Source organism: Acomys russatus, chromosome 5 (genome assembly GCF_903995435.1).
Source record: "Acomys russatus chromosome 5, mAcoRus1.1, whole genome shotgun sequence".
In the NCBI taxonomy this organism is placed as follows: Eukaryota; Metazoa; Chordata; class Mammalia; order Rodentia; family Muridae; genus Acomys; species Acomys russatus.
Window position 1 is genome coordinate 64,918,471 of NC_067141.1, and position 24,241 is coordinate 64,942,711.

Sequence of the window (24,241 nt, forward strand, 5' to 3'; positions counted from 1 at the left end):
AGATTCACCAGGCTGGCCTCGAACTCACAAAGATCCGCCTGCCTTTGCCTCCCTGATTGCTGGGATTACAAGCAAGAGCCACCGCACCCAGCTATTTTGGTATCTTTAAAAACCTAGTTATGGGTCTAGAGAGATGGTTCAGAGGTTAAGAGCACTGGTTGCTCTTCCCTCCAATTCCCAGCAACCACATGATGGCTCACAACCATCTATTAGGAGATCCAGTTTCCTCTTCTGGTATGCAGGCATATATACAGGTAGAATATATTGGGCCAGAAGACTGAAGATGATGCTCCAACATTATAGAGAGTTTCGGGTGACTATTCAGGTAGAAAACTGTCTCTACCTTCTTTTCATTTGAAAAGCTACTCCCAGCACACTCAGATAATCAAGTTTATTCCTTGTCAAGTCTCTGAGGAACTTGAAGACCACATAGCTTAGTTTTACAATGAAGCTTTATTGTTCAGGGGTTAAAATGTTCTTAGGTCTAGATAGGTGTTCTAAGTTGATAATGACAATATGTGAGGGAGATTGATTTACACTCAGAAATTTAGACGCACCAAGATAATAAAGATGTCTTTTTCAAGGCTGTCAAATACAAATAGCCAAAACACTAAGAATGCAACATTTATATAATTCCTGATTGTGTCATGGTTCTTCTTGCTATAGGTAATCTATTGTATATATGTGTAATAATATAAATGTATATGTAAAAAAATAAAATAAAGTAATATCAAAAACAGAAGCGAACAAACAAAAAACCCCCGTGATGTTATGTAACATGTTTTTGTTTTAATCCCAGGTGTGGATATGGGGCTGCTTCAGATGGTCCACAGCAGCTGACTATTACTCTCGTTCATGCTCTGGCAAAAGTGTGATTTGGCAGCAGAAAATAGTTTAATTGCAGGTACTCTAGAGATGGTATAAAAAGACAGAGGGGCCATGGCTGTTCCTCCTGCCGGTTCCTGCTCCTGGTTTGTCAAGTGGTTGTTAGAAAAAAGACAGTAAGAAAAAATTGGAGATATTCTGAGAAGATGAAAACTGAACTTGCCCCAAGGATTCAATGCTCCTAGTCAGCAGGAAGTAGTATAAAAAGATCTCAATGCCCTCTCTTCCCCACTCCCTTCTGTCTCTCCTATCTGGTGTTAAGGTGGAGAAGAGTGTGTGGTATAAGAACCCAAATAAAATAGATTTAAAACAAGAAAATGCCAGCCGGGTGGTGGTGGCGCACACCTTTAATCCTAGCACTCTGGAGGCAGAGGCAGGTAGATTGCTGTGAATTCGAGGCCAGCCTGGTCTACAAAACAAGTCCAGGACAGCCAAGGCTACACAGAGAGACCCTGTCTCGAAAAACCAAACCAAAACAACAACAACAACAACAAAAAGCCAACACATAAGAGGATTGATGGGACTTTGCGGCCACCAGCCTAGCTAAAAAATAATGAGCCCTAGGTTCGGTGAACCTGACTCCAGGGACTAGGACAGACAGTAATAAAGACATACTACTTCCACTTCTGGAGGAAAAAAAGTGAGCAGCTGGAGAAATGGCTCAGACGTTCAAGTGCTTGTCCCACGAGCCTGGTGACCTGAGCATAATACCTGCAGCCAGGTACAAGTGGAAGCACAGAAGCAGCAGCACCCAGCCGTCCTCCAGCCTCTATATGAGCAGTGTGGCATGTACACTCCCCGTACACATCATACACGGCTCTGTTTTTATTTTGTTTTTGTTTGTTTTGAGACAATATCTCACTACATGGCCCTAGCTGGCCTGGAACTCCCGAAATAGATCAGGTGGACCTCCACCTCACAGAAATCCACCCACCTCTGCCTCCCAAGGGCTAAGATTAAAGGTGTGCACCACCAAACTTGTCCCCAAAATTAAAAAACTTTTTAGAGATTTTTCTAGTTTATGTGTATGGATGTTTTGCCTGTGTGTGTGTCCGTAAAACTACTACCAAAGAAGGCCAGAAATTGCCGGGCGGTGGTGGCGCATGCCTTTAATCCCAGCACTCGGGAAGCAGAGGCAGGTGGATCACTGTGAGTTCAAGGACAGCCTGGTCTACAAAGCGAGTCTAGGACAGCCAATGCTACACAGAGAAAACCTGTCTCAAAAAAAAAAAAAAAAAAAAAAAAAAGGAAAAGAAGGCCAGAAAAGGGTGTTGAATCCTCTGGAACTGGAGTTACAAACAGCTGTCAGCTGCCATGTGAGTGCTGGTAACTGAACCCAGGTCCTGTGCAAGAGCAACAAGTGTTATTAATTGCTAAGCAAGCTCTCCAGACCCCCAGTATTTATTAATAAATAAAATAACAAGGTACAAAGTAGTTGGGGAAGATACCTAACTCTGACCTACACACACACAAACACATACATACATTAAAAAATATTAATAGGGCCCGGAGAGATGGTTCAGCGGCTAAGAGCACTGACTGCTTTTCCAGAAGTCTCAGGTTTGATTCCATTCGCCCACATGGAAGCTAACAACTGTCTGTTCCAGGGGACCCAACATCCTCACATATACATGCAGTCAAACACCAATGTATATAAAATAAAAATAAATAAGTTTAAAAAAAAATAGCTGGGTGTGGTGGCACATGCCTTTAATCCCAGCACTTGGGAGGCAGAGGCAGGTGGATCGATGTGAGTTCGAGGCCAGCCTGGTCTACAAAGTGAGTCCAGGACAGCCAAGGCAACACAGAGAGACCCTGTCTCAAAAACCAAAAATAAATAAATAAATAAAGCCAGGCATGGTGACGTATGCCTTTAATCCCAGCACTCGGGAGGCAGAGGCAGGCGGGTCGCTGTGAGTTCAAGGCCAGCCTGGTCTACAAAAGGAGACCAAGAAAACCAGGGCTATTAAACAGAGAAACCCTGTCTTGAAAAACAAAAAAACAAAAAGAACAACAAAAAAAAGATGGGCTGGAGAGATGGCTCAGAGGTTAAGAGCACTGGCTGCTCCTCCAGAGGTCCTGAGTTCAATTCCCAGTAACCACATGGTGGCTCACAACCATCTATAATGAGATCTGCTGCCCTCTTCTGGTATCCAGGCATATAGTGTAGTCAGGACAATATATACGTAGTAAATAAATAAATATTTTTTAAAAAACAAAGAAAAGAAAGAAAGAATAATAATAACAACAACAATAATAAATAAATAAACCAGGCATAGTGGCAAAAACTTGTAATCCCAGGACTCAGGGAAGCAGAGGTAGGCAGACTGACATGAGTTCAAGGCCAGCCTGGTCTACAAGCAAGTTCAAGACAGCCAAGGCTACACAGAAAAACCCTGTCTCAAAAAACAAAAACAAAAGGCAGGCAGGCAGGCAGGCAAACAAAACCCAACACCTAAAGGCAACCCTAGGCTCTCAGCTTCTAACAAATGGGCTGTGATTTCCTTCCCCTTTAGACAAGCCTCCCCAGTCCCCCAGCTCATACCTGCAGCGCATTGACCACTCGGATCGGATGCTCCTCTCCTAGAGCCTGGATGCAGTGTTGGAACAGACAGTTAATGTTGTCCTTGATCTTCAGTAACTCCTCACCGTCCAGAGACTCCAGCTTGCCTTCCAGATACTCTAAGTTCACCTGCAGACAGCCAGGGCCGAGCAGACTCTCAGCGCAGCACGCACAACACAACTCCAGACAACTCCACCATGCCACCCAGACTTACCTTCATGAGGAAGAGCTCCTCCCAAAACCGAGGACTACACTTACTGGGGTCCTCCGTCTGAAATCAGAAAATGAGTATGTTCACCTTCATTGCCAACTCCAGAAACATCAAAAATACTGTCAACTTTCTTGTCAGATTTAACTTTTTTAAATGTTTTCTTAAACTACAATAATAGAAAAAGAGAACAAAGTTTTCTGTAGGCACTGTGTGTGAATACATACTCTCTACACTAAAAGTAAAACAATAGCTCAGAATTCTTCCTTTAAATGCTTCTCTTTTGGCAGGGCATGGTGGCACATGCCTTTAATCCCAGCACTCGGGAGGCAGAGGCAGGCAGATCGCTGTGAGTTCGAGGACAGCCTGGTCTACAAAAGCGAGTCCAGGACAGCCAAGAATACACAGAGAAACCTTGTCTCGAAAAACCAAAATAAATAAATAAATAAATACTTCTCTTTCTTTTTTTGTTTTTCCAGACAGGGTTTCTCTGTGTAACAGCCTTAACTGTCCTAGACTCACTCTGTAGACCAGGCTGGCCTCGAACTCACAGAGATCCACCTGCCTCTGCCTCCCAAGAGGGATTAAAGGCAAGCGCCACCATACCTGGCTAACAATGCATCTTTTTAAATATCTGAAACTGAACTTGTAGAATTCAGGGCACAAAAAGAATTTCATAAGACATCTATCATTAAAAAAAGGACCTTTAAATTATGTAAGAAAAAGAAAGAAAGAAAGAAAGAAAATCCAAGACAGGCAGTGGTACCACATGCCTTTAATCCAAGCACTTGGGAGGCAGGGGCAGGTGGATCTTCGAGTTCAAGGCCAGCCTGAGCTATAGAGTGAGTTTCAGGACAGCCAGAGCTACATAGAGAAACCCTATCTTGAAAAGCCAAAAGAGTGGGGCTGGCGAGATAGCTCAAAGGTTAAGAGCACTGGCTGCACTTCCAGAGGTCCAGAGTTCAATTCCCAGCAACCACATGGTGGCTCACAACCATCTACAATGTGATATGGTAGCCTCTTTTGGCCTGCAGGTGTACATGCAGAAACAACATTGTATACAAAGTAAATAAATAAATAAATCTTAAAAAAAAAAAAAAAAAAAAAAGAAAGAAAGTAAGAAAAGCTGGGTGGGAGCCAGGCGTGATGGCACATGCCTTTAATCCCAGCACTCGGGAGGCAGAGGCAGGCGGATCGCTGTGAGTTCAAGGTCAGCCTGGTCTACAAAGTGAGTCCAGGATAGCCAAGGCTACACAGAGAAACCCTGTCTCAAAAGAAAGAAAGAAAGAAAGAAAAGCTGGGTGGTGATGGACGCCTTTAATCCCAGAACTTGGGAGGCAGAGGCAGGTGGATCTCTGAGTTCGAGGCCAGCGTGGACTACAGAGTGAGGACAGCCAGAGGTGTTACACAGAGAAATCCTGTCTCAAAAAAGCAAAAAATAAAAATAAAAAAAAAAAGAAAGAAAAAAAAGCCAAAAGAGGGAGGAAGAAGATGAAGAGGAAGAAGGAGAAGGAATTCCTAGACTCCTTCCTCATTTCAATTGTTTTACCTAGATCCTGGCAACAACCCACAAGATCTCAGAGTCTGGAAGGTGGAAAGAGAAGGATCAGGCGTTCAATGCTATCCTTGGCTACATAATAAGTTTGAGGCCAAGCCTGGGCTATGTGAGGTCATCTCAAAAATAGTAATAGTAATAAGCTTTAATAATCAATATATGATGACAAATCTCTCCTATGAGAGCTAGCTCACTATCAGTCCTTGAGCTCTCCTGCTGGACTTGAACTTACTATGCAGCAGAGGGTAATCTTGAACTTCTGATCCTTCTACCTCCCAAGCGGGATTTCAAGTATGCACTGCCATGTCCACTTTTACAGAGTGCTTAGGTATCAAACCCAGGTGATCCGTCTATAGCCTATACTTGATCATTGTTGTTGTCATTGCTTGTGTTTTGAGCGGGGTCCCATTCTGTAGCCCACAAAAAGCTGTACTTATTATGTAGCCCAGGTTGGCCTCAAACTTGGTTGTTTCGGGGCGGGGGGGGGGGGCGGGCCATCTAATGTTCATACATGTAAGCATATCCACATTTACGGGGAATACAAGTATTCTAGCTTGCATGTGTGAATGTGTCTGTGGAAGTCAAAGGCAGATGTCCTGTGTCTTCTTCAATCACTCTCTATTTACTGAGGCAGGGTCTTCAGCACAGACATCACTGCCTTGGCTCATCCAGCTAGCCATCTTGCCCAGGAGATCCCCTGTCGCTGTGCGCACTGGGATAACAGGTGAGCTGTTTTTAAGTGGGTGCTGGGGATCTGACCTCTGGTCCTCCTAAGTACATATACAACAAGTAGTTTATCCACTAAGCCATCTCTCTAGCCCCAGTAAGACTGTTTCTGATTAAGATTACTTAGAAGGAAAAAAAAAAGATTACTTAGGAGGGCTAGAAAGGTGGCTCAACAATTAAGAGCACTAGCTGCTCCTCCAGAGGACCTGGGTTCATTTCTCAGCACCCACATGGCAGCTCATAACTGTCTTTAACTCCAGTTCCAGGGATCCAACACCCTCACACAGACATACATGTAAACAGTGCACCAATGCACATAAAATAAAATCAAATAAGTTATAGTTTTAAAAAAGATTATTTGGACTAAAAAACTGAAGAGCAAAGTTAGCTGTGGTAGTTCATTCCTGTAACTGCAGTTGGCAGGATAATCTCTGTAAATTCAAGGACAAATTGATCTACATAGTGAGTTCCAAGCCAGCCTGAACTACATAGCAAGACTCTTGTCTAAAAACCAAGGGCAAGCCAGATGACTCAATGAGTAAAGGAGCCAAGCCTGATGACCTGTGTTCAATCCTCAGAATTTAAGTAGTGGGAGGACTGCTGCAAGTATCTTCTGACTCCATGCATGCACCACGACTTGTATTCCCCTGCACTCTTCTTGCTCAAACACACATATGTGTACTCAACAGAATGGCAAACAGACAAACACAATCTTAAAACATTTGTCCAGAATGAAGAGGCGTGCACTGTGCAGGGCAGCAGGGCCCCAGGCCTTATCAGTGTAGCTGTGCAGGGCAGCAGGGCCCCAGGCCTTATCAGTGTAGCTGTGCAGGGCAGCAGGGCCCCAGGCCTTATCAGTGTAGCTGTGCAGGCAGCAGGGCCCCAGGCCTTATCAGTGTAGCTGTGCAGGCAGCAGGGCCCCAGGCCTTATCAGTGTAGCTGTGCAGGGCAGCAGGGCCCCAGGCCTTATCAGTGTAGCTGTGCAGGGCAGCAGGGCCCCAGGCCTTATCAGTGTAGCTGTGCAGGGCAGCAGGGCCCCAGGCCTTATCAATGTAGCTGTGCAGGGCAGCAGGGCCCCAGGCCTTATCAGTGTAGCTGTGCAGGGCAGCAGGGCCCCAGGCCTTATCAGTGTAGCTGTGCAGGGCAGCAGGGCCCCAGGCCTTATCAGTGTAGCTGTGCAGGGCAGCAGGGCCCCAGGCCTTATCAGCCAGCAGGGCCCCAGGCCTTACCATGAACACTGCATCGTACATCAGCACCACTTTCTCCCTCAGCGGCTTTCTGGAGGCTGAAGACTTCCGGAGCAAGCCTCCCCGTTTCTCTGCTTGTGCCATGGCTAGAGAACCTGTGCGGTAGGGTGAGACACATTTTAGGACAGTGAACATGTACTGCCATAATAGAAGAAATACGTCGAGATGATTTGTTCAAGCCCACAGAACAGCCAGCACGAAGAATATACCTAACATGTGGAGCGCGGTGGCACACACCTTTAATCCCAGCACTCAGGGAGGCAAAGGCAGGCAGATCTCTGAGTTCAAGGCCAGCCTGCTCTACACAGCAAGTCCTGGATAGCCAAGGTTACAAAGAGACCCTGTCTTGAAAAACAAAAATAAACAAACAAACAAAAATATCTAATGCAAACATGGACCCCAGTACTAATGATGTGCCAGTCAATGTAGACTTATCAACTGTAACTCTGTAACCAGTACATAATGGGACAAAAATGCCTCTAAAAATAAAACGCATTTAAAAAATAAAAGTCAGAGTATTAGTGGCACATGTCTGAAATTGGGGGGCGTGGGGGAGCAAGGGAAAGAGGAAGAGGATTAAAGGTTCAAAGTCATCCTTAGCTGCACAGAGTTCAAGGCCAACTGGAGCTACATGTAACCCTTGTCTTTAAAAACCAGAAGGAAAGAGAAAGAAACAGAGGGAGGAAGGAAAGAAGGAAGGGAGGAAGGGAAGGAGGAAAGAAGGAAGGGAGGAAGGGAAGGAGGAAGGGAGGAAGCAAAGAAGGGAAGGAGGAAGGGAAGGAGGAAGGGAGGAAGGGAAGGAGGAAGGGAAGGAGGAAGGGAAGGAGGAGGAAGGAGGAAGGGAAGGAGGAAGGGAAGGAGGAAGGGAGGAAGCAAAGAAGGGAGGGAGGAAGAGAAGGAGGAAGGGAGGAAGGGAAGGAGGAAGGGAGGAAGCAAAGAAGGGAGGAAGAGAAGGAGGAAGGGAGGAAGGGAAGGAGGAAGGGAGGAAGGGAAGGAGGAAGGGAAGGAGGAAGGAAAGAAGGGAGGAAGGGAGGAAGAGAGGGAGGAAGGAGGGAGGGAGAGCAGGCGGGCGGGCGGGGCAGTCCCAGAACACTTTAGAATACTACAGAATCTGCTCAAGTATCTTTCAAGGAGAGCATTTTTAGGAAGAAGAAACGATAAATAACTGTTACAGATATTATGCATTAGTCCAATTACCCCTTCCCCCGACCACGTAATATCAAGACTTAAAATAGTACTTGACCTATAGCACAATACATTCTAAATTTTTAAAGTGAGCCAGTGGATAAAGCTTAAAGCTGATCTAAAACCAAACAGCAAAGTATAATAACTAGCTCCGTATATAATAAATCTGGCGACATATTTGAAGATAAAAGCAGCAAGGGTGCAAAGTGCACACTACCCACAGAGCAACGGTGAAGCTAAATTTCAAATATTGATCGTGCTGAGGACCATTAGGGCAGGAAGTGCACTACAGATTGTGTGCTCCATCGACTTCCCTGAGTAAGCAGGCCCTCAGCACTGCGAAGCTCTTGGCCTTCCCTGCCTCGTAAATCACACTGCACTTGACTGTCTTCAGAAATCCCTCTGCAAAGAGACTCGGCAGAAGACAGCAGTCAAGAAGCCAAAATAAATCTGATTTCAAAATACTAATATATCGCTCTCAAGACTTAATTGTAAATATTTCTAATACCACTGTAGATCAAACTTGAACCTATTTTTCAGTTCTATACAAAAGCAGTTCTAAAATCATGCCCAAGTCTTCACATCTTACTTCAAGGAACTCTTAATTTTTTTTCAACTGAGACTTGAAATCCCAAGGGACTCCAGTGCAGATTTACACATATTCCCTCAGTCTCTGATTTATTTTATTAGTCAAGTTCCCTCTCTCTTAAATCCTAAACTCTGTGTAAGAAATCTAAGCCCACAAACAACAAGCAGGGGTGTTGGGGGATGGTCTGATGTATTTTGATGCTAATTACTGCTTGCTGTCTAACCCACCTTTTGCTTAATAAAGACATCCCACTTGGGCAGGGAAAGGGAGATGGGGGGCCGGCAGGACGGGGCGCTAAGAGAGAGAGGAATTCTGGGAAGAAGAGAGAACTCCACCAGGAGAAAGGACAGAGACCTGAAGAAAAGAGAGGAAGGTTGCCACGGGTTAGATGGAGGAGACGCACAAGGCCCAGATAAAGAACATTAGCAAGTATTTGATTATGGATGGGAGCTAGCTTGAAAGAAGTTATTAGAAACAGATGGCATGGGATTGAGGCAGGGATTCCATGCCTGCCCCACTACGGGAGGTAGTTTAGAGGATTGATATCTGCCCTGCCCCAGGTTAACTAAGGCTATTTTAAAATGTAACAAGTTTCTGTGTCTTAATTGATCGCTGGCCGGGAGTACTGATGATACATGTAATTTTAAAAACAACATGGTGGGTACTAGGGAAAGCCTGATTTTATTTCTAGATAAATCCAAATCCATTGAACTAATTTTGTAAAACAAATTTTGAAAATATACACTAGCTCTCAAATCCACAATTCTACTTAAGTAAGAGATGCACCCAGCAGTACAAAGCCTCTGCCTTAGATATCATCTTGCCCTATTACATCAGCCAGAAAGGGTAGGGAGATCCCTACCTTTGACCATGTACACCAAGCACAGGTAACTTCTCCAAGCTGCTATGAAACACCTTTAGCATAAGGACTAACTACATCATATACTTCTCTTAGAAACAGTTAGTTCGCCGGGCGGTGGTGGCGCACGCCTTTAATGCCAGCATTTGGGAGGCAGAGGCAGGCAGATCATTTGTGAGTTCGAGGTCAGCCTGGTCTACAAAGTTAGTTGAGGACAGCCAAGGCTACACAGAGAAACCCTGTCTCAGGGAAAAAAAAAAAAGAAACAGTTGGTTCATGGAACTTTGTTTACCAATTCTGAAATAAACAGAAATACTTCTCAAAAGTCATTCATCTGGTCAGACATGGTGTTGTACGCTTATAATTCAATTCAGGTTGAATATACATAGAAAATTCCAAGCTGGCCTAAACTACATAGGGAGATTCTGTTTCAAAATCCTGGCAGATGGGCAGATGATATGGTTCAGTGGGTAAAAGCGCGTACTACCAAGCCTGACAACCACATGGTAGAAGGAGAACCAAATCCCAAGTTGTCCTCTGACCTCCATACAAACAGCATGTGTCACATGTACCCACACAAATAAATAAATGTAACAACAAAAGGAAAGCTTTGACAGATGTGATGGCTTGCACCTGTAGTATTACACCTCAGAAGCTAAGGCAGGAGGACTGTTGAAGATTTCAAAGCTGGTAATCAGGTGGTGACTGTGCACACTTTTAATCCCAGCACTCAGAGACAGAGACAGAGATCTCTGTGAGTTTAAGGCCAACCTGGTCTACACAGTGATTCCAGGACAGCCAGGGCTACACACAGAGAAACACTGTCTCAAAAAACAAACAAACAAACAAAAAGAGTTCGAGGCTGGGGCTGGAGAGAGGGGTCTTTCAGAGGACCCAGGGTTCGATTCCCAGCACCCACATGGCAGCTCATAACTATCTGTAACTCTGGTTCCAGGGAATCTGATGGCATCTTCTGGCCTCTGTGAACACCAACCACACATGGTACATAGACATACATTCAGGCAAAGCACCCACATATAAAAAAGAAAAATATATCATGAAAATAAAAGTCAAAGCTAGCTCGGACTACAGAATGAGACTCTGTCTCAACAAACAAAACAAAACCCCAGGCACAGTGACACCCCTTCAGAATTCTTCCTCTAGAGAGAGAGCGATAGAAAAATGAAGAATGCATGATCATTCTCAGTAACAGCAAGTTAAAGGCCAGCCTGGTATACACAGGTGCTGAGTTTAACAGTACCAGCAGCAATTTAAAAAAAGTTCTGGGGACTGGAGAGATGGCTCAGAGGTTGAGCACCAGCTGCTCTTCCAGGGGTCTTGAGTTCAATTCCCAGCAACCACATGGTGGCTCACAACCATCTATAACATGATCTGACGCCCTCTTCTGGCCTCCAGGTGTACATGCAGGCAAAGCACTGTATACATAATAATAATAAATCTTAGGGGAAAAAAAGTTCTGGAGGAGCTGGCGAGATGGCTCAGTGGTTAAGAGCACAGGCTTCAGCTCCCAGCACCCACATGGCAGCTCACCACTGTCTGTAGCTCCAGTTCCAGGTGATCTGACACCCTCACACCAATGCTCACAAAATAAAATTAAATTAATTATTTTTAAAAATAAGATAATAAAATAAAGTTCTAGGTCAGACCTAAAATTGTAGCTAAGACCTATCTGTTATTTTACTAAGCTTTCAAGTTCTATTATAATCTAGAGAAAACTGAGAAGAAAAAAACAGAAGACTCAGACAATTTCCATTATATTAATCACAGCTTTGTCTTAAAGCATAAAATACAGTTCCTGGTCAAAATAGTCCTGTGTGACTTAACCAAGTTGTCAAGAGGAGGACAGCCTCTAGGGGAAATAAACTGGGCATCAAGAGAGTCCTAGTTAAAACACACACACACACACACACACACACACACACACACACACAAACAATGCAAATCTACTTGCAGTAGTTATAGATCTCGTATGTGCTCAACTTCAAGAGTTGATTAGCGAGACCTTCAAGAACCACAAGTTCCAAGATCTTGTTTACATTTCCCTATGAAGCTGGGCGTGGTGGCGTGGCGCATGCCTTTAATCCCAGCACTCGGGAGGCCGAGGCAGGGCGGATCGCTGTGAGTTCGAGGTCAGCCTGGTCTACAAAGTGAGTCCAGGATGGCCAAGGCTACACAGAGAAACCCTGTCTCGAAAAACCAAAACAAACAAACAAACAAACAAAAAAAACACATTTCCCTATGAGAGTCTACAATGGGGTTACAGCTAATCAATGTCCACTCCAAAGCTAATAAACTCTCTATTTCAGGATCAATACTTTTTAATAAGCAAAAGGTAATAAAAGAGGAAGAGGAAAATAATTCCAATCCAAAGAAATTATTCTCCTCGTTCTCTTTCCATTTGAGCTGAGAAGAAAAACAGCCAAAGGTCTCGACTCAGGTGTCTGTCATCACGAAGGCAGCGTAATTTGCCCAGCAAACCGCCAGAGAAGCGTCTTGACACTGAGAACATAAAGCCTCCTCTATCAGCACGCAACTCCCACCATGGAATTCAGCAAACTAGGGTTTTGGAGTGAGGCTTTAAGAAGTGTAAAATTCAGCCAGGTGTGGTGGCACACGCCTTGAATCCCAGCACTTGGGAGGCAGAAGCAGGAGGATAGCTGTGAGTTTGAGGCCAGCCTGGACTACACAGGTGTAGGCCAGTCAAGGCTACACAGAGAAACCCTGTCTCAAAAAACAAAACAAAAAGTATAAAATTCTCACAAGTTTTTCTTTGGATCTCAAAAATTAAAATTCAACTTGAAATCTTGGGGCCAGAGAGATGGCTCAGCAGTTAGGAACACTGGCTGCTCTTTCAGATGGCACATGTTCAATACCCAGCACTCACATGGCAGCTCACAACCATCTATAACTCCTGTCTCAAAAAGATCCTATGCCCTCTTCTGGACTCTTCAGGCACCAGGCACACACATAGGTAGGTATAAAGGCAGCTTGGTAGTGCTGGGATTACAGGTGTGCGCCACCACAACCCACTTGAAACTTTTAAATTAAAAAAAAAAAAAGTATCTTGGGGCCAGAGATGTGACTTAGTTGGTAGAAGGTATCAGGTTCCAAATGACTTGAGGCCAACCCAGACTACAAAAAACCATGATTAAACCCCAAACCTACCACCACCACCCCAGAAAAAAAAATTTAGCTGGGTAAAACAAACAAACAAACAAACCTACTTTAACCAAATGTGAAGAAAAGTGTTCAAAGAAAGAAAGAAAGAAAGAAAGATGTCCTAAAATACCTCAATCATATAACAAAAAAAGCTAAAGCAAAATTTTCTAAAGAGAGACTAGAACTAGCCCCAGGCGTGGTGACGCACGACTTTAATCCCAGCACTCGGGAGGCAGAGGCAGGTGGATCGATGTGAGTTCGAGGCCAGCCTGGTCTACAAAGCGAGTCTAGGACAACCCAGGCTACAGAGACCCTGTCTCCAAAAAACAAAAAGAGACAGACAGACAGACAGACAGACAAGAACTGTGGCTTAGTGGTATTTGCCTTGCCTGACATGTGTGAGGCCCTGGGTTCAATCCCTGTCACCACAAACTAAGTAAAGGTAAACAAGTAGGAAAGAAGGAGAAACAATAAAGGTGAACGTACCCATGATTCAGACAGTAAAATATATGCACAGAGTACTCAGTCATTTATTCATTCAACAAATATATAGCAAGCATCCTTTAGGTGTCAGAGACCAGGGATGCAGCAGAGAACAGAATAAAAAGATACCTAAGGATAGAATTTTCATCCAAAAGAGGAAAAACAAGCTGAGACAACTGCAAGTGCTCTGAAGGCAAATTTGCCTAAGGGACTACGTCAGGAGATTAAAGTGGGTCTCAATGAGAAAGCGATACTAGGCTTAAATAAGAGACAGAACCCACCACCCTGAACCCTTGCAAAGAGCATTAAAGATTGAGGGAAAGTCAGGCGCAAGAGACCCCAATATCTGAACATATTAATGTATACAACGTGTTCAAACAGAAACCCTGGACCTTTAGATCAGGAGATCCTTTTTTTTTTTTTTTTTTTTTTTTTTTTTTTGGTTTTTCAAGACAGCATTTCCCTGTGTAGCCATGGCTGTCCTGCACTTGGTAGACCAGGCCAGCCTCACAGAGATCCACCAGCCTCTGCCTCCCAAGTGCTGGGATTAAAGGCGTGCCTCACCACACCCGACCCTAAGCAAGGTGTGCCAATTGAAACAGGTCTTTCTTGGGCCACCAACTCCTGAATAATGACACGGAGACATTTTATTAATAATGAAAGCTTGGCCTTAACTTAGGCTTGTTTCCAACTAGCTCTTATAATTTAAATTAACCCCTTTATACTAATCTGTGTTCTGCTATATGTCTCTTGCCCTCTTTTTGTCTCAGTTCTGGCACCTCTTTCTTTCTCTTTGTCTGGCTGGGGAATCTCCAATGCTTGATTTTATCCCAGAGTTCCTATCTGTGCCCGGAAGTTCTGCCTATGCTCTTCTGCCTTTGCTATAGCCTGTTCAGCTCTTTATTAAACCAATCAGAAGGTGTTGGAGGGAGTGTTTAAGGCAGAGCCAGGCCTGTAGGAGCCTTTGCCTGGCTACTCCCGATTCCAGAGAGGCCCTGGGTTCTATTCCTAACACTGAAGAAAAAATATTTAGCTATTTGCTTCCTATACTCTTTTTTTTTTTTTAAATATTTATTTATTTATTTATTATGTATACAGATTACATTATAGATGATTGTGAGCCAACATGTGGTTGCTGGGAATTGAACTCATGACCTTTGGAAGAGCAGTCGGTGCTCTTACCCTCTGAGCCATCTCTCCAGCCCCCTCCTATACTCTTCTTAAGACCCACCACACAACATCACTAAGAAAATATAGGCAGCCAGGTGGTGGTGCTTTAATCCCAGCACTTGGAAGGCAGAGGCAGGAGGATCGCTGTGAGTTCAAGGCCAGCCGGTCTACAGAGAGAGTTCCAGGACAGCTGGGGCTGTTACACAGAGAAACCCAGCCTCGGAAAAGAAAGAAACAAAGAAAGAAAGAAAAAGAAACTAGGCTTTTCTACCTCCACTCAACTCTTCTTTTCAAGCTCCCCTCCCATCTGAAAGCCTAAGGACTTAGCTTATTTCCACATGATTCCTGGCACAGGTTCTCTTACTCGCACAGACCACAGGTACCCCACTTCCAGCCCAAGTATGGAACCCCGTCTGCTTTACTCCATCTCTACTGCTATTCACATCAGGCTGCACCCAACTAGGCTAACCAGTCAGATTTTTACTGCTAGTTACTCCAAGTCCTTCTTCAAAATGAAAACACACTCAGAGGAAGGATAGCAGGCTATCAATAAGAGACTTGATACCCTATGATCATATAGACGTGGAAGAGGTCGCCCTCAGTCACAGATATAGGGGAGGGGAGTAGGGTGAAAGTGGGAGGGAGGGAGGAGCAGGAGGAAACAAGGGATGGGATAACAATTGAGATGTAATATGAATAAATTAACAAAAAGTATATTTAAAAAAAAGAAACAGAGTGGACCTGCATTCATTGTGTGTGTTTGTTTTATTTTGGATTTTGTTTGGGAGAGGTGGGGTGTTGAGACATGGTTGCTCTGTAGCCGTGGGTGTCCTGGATCACTCTGCAGACCAGGCTATCCTCAAGTCACAGAGATCCACCTGCCTCTGCTTCCTGTGTGCTGGGATTAAAGGCATGCTCCACCACTAACTACCCAGTTCAGGTCTACAATTCTTTTTTTTATTTTTTTATTTTTGGTTTTTCCAAGACAGGGTTTCTCTGTGTAGCCTTGGTGTCCTAGACTCGCTTTGTTAACTGGGCTGCCCTCAAACTCACAGCAATCTGCCAGCCTCTGCCTCCCAAGTGCTGGGATTAAAGGTGTGCATCACCACGCCTGGCCCAGGCCTGCCATTCTTAAAGCTATCTTCCTGAAATCCTTCATTGAGAAAGGACAGAGAACTGCTTTCAATCTCTCAGGGTTCTTTTAACTCTTAGATGTGGGATTCTTCAGTCACTCCTCCTCATCTTCAGAGCACAGCTTCCGTTTTGTGGGAGGTGATAAACACTAACACACAACACTACTAAGAACCTACTATTCACTTGGCACTATTCTTTGTACTTTAAATACTCTGCATTTACTCTTTACAATAATCAGATAAAACAAGTACTGCTGTCATAATTTTATATGAATATTTACTTTGCCCAAAATAACACAGCTGGCAAATAGTAAAGACACTGGATATTCCTTTCTGGTTAGAGTCAGGAGATGGCTCAGCAGTGAAGGCACCTGCAATAAAGCCTGACGCCCTGCGTTGGGCCCCAGCATCCACATGGTGAAGAACTGACTCCCACCAGGTGTCTTCTGACCTCCACATGGACAGCACAGCATGAATGCACCCACAGACAGGAATACATACAGACACACTAAATAAAATATGCATAATTCCAATGTATTTTAAAAGACTGTCTTGTGCATACAGAAAAGCAGGTGCTAGGAATAGTAAATGATTACAACGCAGACTGGATGAGTTGTACCCTTGGGGAGTGAGTGGGCAAAGCTTAACCCTGAATTCAGGACTCTGAACATGCACAAGCACTCTACAACTGAACTGCACACATCTCCAGACCTAAAGTTTTAACTCTAAAGCCAAACTAATCTGTAAAATCAAAATTCCCAGTTGATCCAAAAAAGTCCACTAACTCAAGCCAGCTCCTGAAAATCGCCATCTCTAGTTTCTCGATGAGGACAGAAGCAGGCTGATGAAGCACATGAGCCAATGTTCAAACTCTGTGTGTGCTACAAAGTGCTTTACCTCAGGCTGTGTTTAGTTTGTTTTTAAAAGCAGAAGTAGGGGATGGATGGCAAGATGGCTGAGTGGGGAAAGGTGGCTACTGCCAACGCTGATGACCTGAGTTCAACTTCAGGGGCCCACAGGGTAGGAGGTAAAAACCAAGCCCAGAAAGTTGTCCTCTGACCTCCACACGCATGCCATGGCACAAGTACTATCACACATAACACAAAATGAAATAAAATATCCAGAAGCAGCCAGTGGTACAACCTTTAATCCCAGCACTTGGGAGGTAAGAATCAGGAGGATCTCTGAGTTCAAGGCCAGCCTGGTCCAGGACAGCCACAGGTGAGCTATCTTCAAAGAAGTGAATTAGAGCTGAGGATTTAGCTTATCAGTAAGGTGTTGTATCCAAGACTCAGAAAGTTAGACAGACAGACAGGACTTACTAAACTGTCCAAACTAACAACGTAAATAAAGAGATTTATATATAAACTGGGCATTAATTCCAGCACTTGGGTGACAGAGGCAGGCGGATCTCTGAGTTCCAGGTCAGCCTCAAAACAAAAAATTAATAAATAAAAAAGAGGGATTTATATAAACATAATCACCTCAGAATCTCCTTCAAGTATCTTACACAAGAAGTAAGGCTGGCCTTCCTCAAACAATACAATGCTATTCTTCTCACTTCCTTTCTGTTAAACTGTGTAAGTTCATTAATAGCAACCACCTAGAGATAAATGAAACAAGGATGTAGCTCAGTGGAAATGTGCTTGCTGGGAGAAAAAAATGAAAGAGTGAATAGCACAGAAGAAACCACACTGGGCATAGTGACACACACATCTTTAATCCCAGCACTCGGGAGGCAGAGGCAGCGGATATGTGAGTTCCAGGCCAGCCTGGTGCACAAAGTGAGTCCAGAGGGTTGGAGAAACAACTCAGTGGTTAAGAGCACTGGCTACTCTTCCAGAAGACCTGGATTCAATTCCCAGCACCCATATGGCAGTTCACACCTGTCTTTAACTCCATTTCCATGGCCTCTGACACCCTCACACAGACATAAATGCAGGTAAAACATAATGAACATAAAATAAAAATAAAGCTGGGCGTGGTGGTGCACACCTTTAATCCCAGCACTTGGGAGGCAGAAGCAAGCGGATCACTGTGAGTTTGAGGCCAGCCTGGTCTACAAAGCAAGTCTAGGACAGTCAAAGCTACACAGAGAAACCTTGTCTTGAAAAACCAAAAAAAAAAAAAAAAGAAAAACCAAAATAAATAAATAAATAAATGGGAGAGAGACTACATAATCTTAAAGGAAGTCCAAAGTTAAATGCAGTCTTAAAAGACAACTGAATTGGTTTTGGGGGTTTTTTTGGTTTGGTTTGTTTTAGTTTGGTTTTTGGTTTTTCGAGACAGGGTTTCTCTGTGTAGCCTTGGCTGTTCAACAACTGAATTCTTGCAAGTGTAATAATATTAAGACCTTATAAAGGCCCAGGCATCCTGGAAGAAGCCTTTAATCCCAGCACTCAGGAAGCAAAAGCAGGCAGCCTAGTTTACACAAGTTCCAGGAAAGCCAGTGCTACATAGAGAAACCCTGTCCCAAAAAATAAATAAATAAATAAAACTTTAAAAGGTGGACACGCAGGCTGGAAATATGGCTCAAAGGTTAAGAGCACTGGCTGATCTTCCAGAAGTCCTGAGTTCAATTCCCAGCAACCACATGGAGGCTCACAACCATCTATAATGAGATCTGGTGCCCTCTTTTGGCAGGCACAAGCAGGCAGAACATTGTATACATAATAAATAAATCTTAAAAAAAAAAAAAGGTGGACATGCTTGTGCACTATAAACATAGAAACATGAGGATCATAAATTCAAAGTCTAAGGATGAGAAATGGCTCAGTGTTAAGAGTATGTTGTTCAGAGCCGGGTGTGGTGGCTCACGCCTGTAATCCCAGTACTTGGGAGGCAGGAGGATCACTGTGAGTTTGAGGCTCACTACAAAGTGAGTCCAGGACAGACAAGGTTACACAAAGAAACCCTGTCTCAAAAAAACAAAAACAAAAAAAAGAGTGTTGTTCTTGTAGAGGGCCCAAGTTCAATACACAGCACCCACATCAGGTACCTCACATATGCCTAGAGCTCCAGAGTCAGGGAGCTGACACCTCTCTCCCTCCTTGGGCACATACGCAGCCACACACACACATAGACATAAAAATTTTTTTAAGTTCAGAGCTGGGTATAGTGGCACACGCCTGTAATCCCAGTACTTAGGAGGCAGAGGTAGGTGGATCACTGTGAGTTCGAGGCCAGCCTGGGCTATGAAAAAAAAAAAAAAAAAAAAAAAAAACCAGTTCAAGGCCCATATCCTCGTGTAACAAATTTGACAAGCAACTGAGGTCACAAGAGACACTGCTTCAAACAGCAAGCTAACAAACCAGGCATGGCGGCACACACCTGTGATCCCAGCACTCAGGGCAGAGGCAGGCGATCTCTGTGAGTTCAAAGCCAGCCTGGTCTACAAAGCAAGTACAGGACAGCCAGGGCTACACAGAGAAAACTTGTCTCAAAAAACCAAAACAATCTAGGTGAGGCTACACACAAAGCTATAAGCCAGCACTGTGAAGGACAAGGTCAGAAGGACCATGGAGACTTGCTGACGCTGATGGCCAGTCTAGCTCCAGAGTCAGTGGAAGACCCTGCCTCAAGGGACTAGAGCAGAATGACAGAGCAGAACCCAGCACCCTCTTCTGGCCTCAATAATGCATGCATAAATGCACATATACGATAGATGGATAGATAGACAGGCAGATAGATAGATAGATAGATAGATAGATAGACAGACAGACAGATAGACAGACAAGACAGACAAATAAATGCCGTAAATGTAAAGAGGAGGGTCTGAGAAAATAATCTGGAGGTAAATGTTTGCCTTGCAAGAATGAGCCCCTGAGTTTGATGTCCTGAACCTTCATTAGAAACAACAAAAACTGGACTTAGTGATACACACTTATAATCCCCACACTGAGGAACACAGAGACAGGTGGATCCCAAGGCTCATTAGGTCAGTTCCAGGCCAGTCTTATAAAAACAAACAAACAAGCCAAGTGGTGCACACACCTTTAGTCCCAGCACTCAGAGACAGAGGCAGGTACATCTGAGTTTGAGACCAGGCTGGTCTATAGCATAAGTCCCAAGACAGCCAGCACTCACACAGAAACCACCACAACAACAACAAAAAACCCAGACAGACTTCAAACTAATAGAGTATAAGACAAAAGATATCAAAACATTACAAACGCATGATCTCTGACTTGAGAGCCTACCATTAGGTTAAAAAAATAAAAAATAAAAGGATGTATCAGGGCTGTAATCCCAGCAGAGGCAGGTAGACTGCTGTGAGTTCAAGGCCAGCCTGGTCTACGAAGTAAGTGCAGGACAACCAAGGCTGCAATGAGAAGTCCTGGTTTGAAATAACAAAACAAGCGAACAAAACAAAACAAAGAAAGAAAAAAGTACATATCAGGCTAGGCACACTTTTAAACCTGACACTTGGAAGTAGAAACAGGTGCTCGCTTTGGTAGCACATATACTAAAGTTGGAACGATACAGAGATTAGCATGGCCCCTGCGCAAGGATGACGCGCAAATTCATGATGCGTTCCATATTTTAAAAAAAAAAAAAAAAGGAAGTATAAACAGGAGGATTTCTGTGAGTTCGAGGCCAGCCTGGTCTACATAGTGAGTTCTGGGCCACTAAGGCTACACAGTAAGATCCTGTCTAAAAAAATAAAAAACTAACAAAACATAAAAAGCTACACATATTGATACTTCCTAATAAATATCCCTGTCAATATCTTCGCTATTTAGCTCACTGGCCTCTGCAGCTGCAGCTACCTACCGACACCTACTGCCCCTGTTCATCACACAAGCCACCTGACCTCAGTACACCAGACAGTCCCAAGTGACTTCTATCCAGAGCCACCTAACCTTCAAAAGTCTGCTCTGCTCAGGAATATAAAATAGTGGTAAAGCATTTGCCCATTATGAACAAGACCCTAGTCTAAAGGCCAGAACAGGACCCCAGAATACAGACACCCCATTCCTCAAACCTCTGTCCACTCCTCCCAGTCATGTTTCAGCTAGCTCAGAAGTGTTTCTAGAATTCACTCTGTTCTTGTCCTTACCACAGCCAAGATATTCTAATTCTTATTCAACTATAACAACTCTAGTCTTGCCTTTCATTATCTATTTTTTTAATCTTCATTCTGTCACTCTCTTTAAAAGCTTCAGGGCTAGAGAGACGGATGGCTCAGCTGTTAAGAATACTGAGTCCCCAGCTGGGCGGTGGTGGCGCATGCCTTTAATCCCAGCACTCAGGAGGCAGAGGCAGGAGGATCTCTGTGAGTTCAAGGCCAGCCTGGTCTACAGACCGAGTTCCAGAACAGCCAGTGCTACACAGAGAAACCCTGTCCCTAAAAATAAAATTAATTAAATAAAATAAAATTTAAAAATACTAGATCCTCCTGCAGAGGACCAGGGATCAGTTCCTAGTATCCCTATGTGTACCTCCAGTTACAGGGGATCTGACGCCCTCTTCTAGGCTACGCAGACACCAGGCACACATGAGGTACACAGACATACAATCAGCATGAAATAATAGATTAGGTTTCTTTTAAAACTTTCCGTGGCTTCCCTGCCCTCTTTTCAATCTTACCTCCAGACAATTCCCCAACACACACCTTATTTTGGATTCATTTCTGACCCCCCACATAAATGCTATGTTGCATTTTTCCCTTCACACTTTACGCCTCTGCAAAGGCTGTTCTCTCCAACTCAAAAGCCTTATTGTACAAAGCTCCTGCTTAACCTTCAGCGCAAAGTTCAAATGTATCTTCCCACCAGAGATCTCCTGACTTTCTGAGGCAACGGCAGTCTTCCCTTCGTACAAATGCCTTTACACAGACATGTAACTAACACACACATCCAGAGAACATTGTCCAAAATATGTCTCTCTGACTGATATTCTCTAAGAAAACAAGTCTAAGCTAAGTGTCAGTTTAAGTCAGTGCTCAATAACCTGTGCTGAATCAATAGCTCACCCTCACATATCCTCAACCAACCTGTTATTTGATCATACTTCCCAATTTTTACCGATTCCTAAACTGTGCTGTGTAAAGCCCCAAATTCTGGGTTGCCTTTATTGTTACTTTTGCTTATTTTCATCTTATTTATTTATTTTTTTCCTTTTTGGTTTTTCGAGACAGGGTTTCTCTGTGTAGCCTTGACTGTCCTGGACTTGCTTTTGTAGACCAGGCTGGCCTTGAACTCACAGCAATCCACCTGCCTCTGCCTCCCAAGTGCTGAGATTAAAGGTGTGTGCCATCACCGCCAGGCTATTTTCATGTTATTACTTTTAACGTGTTTTGCTCAAGAGTGCAGCGGGCCCTCAGAAGCCAGCTACAGGTGGCTGTAAGCCATGCGCTACCTAATGGAGGGGTGGGGGGAGCTGGGAACCAACATAGGAGCAAGAAACCACATTTGGGTCCTCTGAAGGCGCGATGCGTGCTCTTAACCTCTGAGCCATCTCTTCATCCCAAATTCTGGGTCCTGAGTTGTTGTCTGGGGCTTGTTTTCATTTTTGGTGATTTTTGGGTTAAGCAGCTCAGGCTTGTCTTGAACTCAATGTCTATCTCACACTAGCGTCAAATTCTCAACAATCCTCCCGTTTAAACCTCCTACGTGCTAAGATTAATATTAAACATGACAGGTACAACGACTGTTATAACTAAAACACATTTAAGGCATTTAAGGTTTGCTTATTGGTTAAGAAAAAAAATGAAGCACTCAGGAGGCAGAGGCAGGTGGATCGCTGTGAGTTCGAGGCCAACCTGGTCTACAAAGTGAGTCCAAGACAGCCAACGCTACACAGAGAAACCCTGTCTCGAAAAAAGAAAGAAAGAAAGAAAGAAAGAAAGAAAGGAAAGAAAAGAAAAAGAAAAAAACAAAAACTTCTTTTACAGTCCTAACAGGAGTTATCAAATCCCTTGTTAGTTGTGCTATCTTGAAAGCCTTCACATAGAAATGACTATGCACACACACCCAGTGGAAATACATCAAAGATAATTGTAAGTAACTCTGTGCTAGCTAAGTCCAGGCAGGAGACAAGCCTAGCATAGTGAAATCACAGCCTTTCGGAGGGAGAGCCAGAAGGATTTCTGCAAGTTCGAGGTTAACCCGGTCCGGCAGGGATGCAAGGCTCAAACACAAACCATGTTTAAACACCATGCTTCCCCTAGTCTACAAGGAAAACGCACTTAAGTTTAAAACTTTTTCTGGAAACAAGAGTAGGGGAGGTTCCGAGAGTCCAGTAACATTTTATTAGGGCATGGCTCAAGCATCCACTGTCCCAGTCTCCAGGGACGGGACGGCACTCAACTTCCTCAATGACTGTCCTCTTTCATCGCCATATCCCCTAGGGAAGAGGTGGGTTTCCCGGCTTGCACCCACCCATCCCAAGAAAGCGCAGTGGGTTTATTAACTCTGGGAGAAGTGGGTGCTGAAGACTGAAGAGCGCGCAGGACCCCGCCCTTCCATGGGGTCGGGAGCACTTCGCAGGGACCGGCCTCCCTCGGACAAGCAGCTCTCCCGGAGGGGCTGGCCGCCCCGCGCTAGGGCCAAAGGTCAGCGCCTCCTCAGCCCACAGGCCCCAGCTGGACCTCTGACGGGCAGGACCAGGCCGGCAGCAGGCGCTCGGTAGCAGCGGGGAGCACTCTGCGGCCCCAGGCCCGACCCTCCCGCCTCCAGCAGCCGGGCAGCCACAGCCCTCCCTCTGCCCTGTCACCGCCGTGTCCCCGCGGCAGACGCAGGCCCCGCCCCCAGGGCCGCCTCCGGGTCCAGGCCTAGCCCGGCGGACCCGCCAGGGTTGGCGGGGTTCGAGGGTCCCGCCGAGTCCGCTGGGCTTACCGAGTCCCCGGCCCCTCTTCCAGCACCCTAGCTGCTCGCAGACCGGTTCGCTCCCGACTTCGGCGACGCCGCCACTGGTCGGGAATCGCGGGCGCGCTCCCGACCTCCCCGACCCTGTTCCCTAGTCCGCCGCTCGCCGCCGGGTCCTAAAACCCTCCTTTTTTCCAGGTTCGTCCACGCCCGCTTCCTGAAGCGGCCTCAGACCACGATTCCCAGGAAGCATCGCAAAGACTACAAGTCCCAAAAGGCATCGCGTGCGAACAAGCCTAAGTCCGCTGATTTTTAAGTCCGTTGTAGCAGGACTTTCTGTTTCGTTTTGCTTTTGAAATAGGGAAGATTCTGAACTCAGCAGTTTTTTGTTTGTCTTGATTTTTTTTTGAGACAGGGCCTCTCTGTGTTAGCCTTGTAGCCTTGGCTGTCCTTTGGGGTGATTGAGATTGGTTTGACTTGGTTTTGTCATATTTTTTTTCCTCTTGTTTTCTGTAGCCTTAGCTGGCTTAGTACTCTTGTGTTTCACTTAAAAAGTAATTTCAGGCCTGCCTCCTATTCCAGGTAGTGCCACTGCCCCAGCCTCCAGGGTACTTAGATTACAGGTATTTGTCCCTACCCAGCTCAACAGT

The 24,241-nt window shown here is 44.8% G+C and overlaps 1 protein-coding gene and 1 non-coding gene across 2 annotated transcripts in view; one reads left to right on the forward strand and one right to left on the reverse strand.

The window, feature by feature from the left end:
- The window catches only part of Armh3 (armadillo like helical domain containing 3), a 183,258-nt gene extending 159,470 nt beyond the window's left edge, over positions 1-23,788 (reverse strand). Inside the window, exons 1-4 of the mRNA XM_051146676.1 lie at positions 23,622-23,788; positions 7,167-7,279; positions 3,663-3,719; positions 3,431-3,577 (exon numbers count right to left, since the gene is read on the reverse strand). Of these exons, the coding sequence (XP_051002633.1) occupies positions 3,431-3,577; positions 3,663-3,719; positions 7,167-7,268 (306 nt within the window). The 5' untranslated portion in view covers positions 7,269-7,279; positions 23,622-23,788. The remainder of the gene's footprint in view (positions 1-3,430; positions 3,578-3,662; positions 3,720-7,166; positions 7,280-23,621) is intronic.
- LOC127190255 (U6 spliceosomal RNA) lies at positions 20,225-20,328 on the forward strand. The gene has a single exon (XR_007830752.1). It is a non-coding gene; the product is annotated as a U6 spliceosomal RNA (small nuclear RNA).
- Positions 23,789-24,241: the final 453 nt, after the last annotated feature.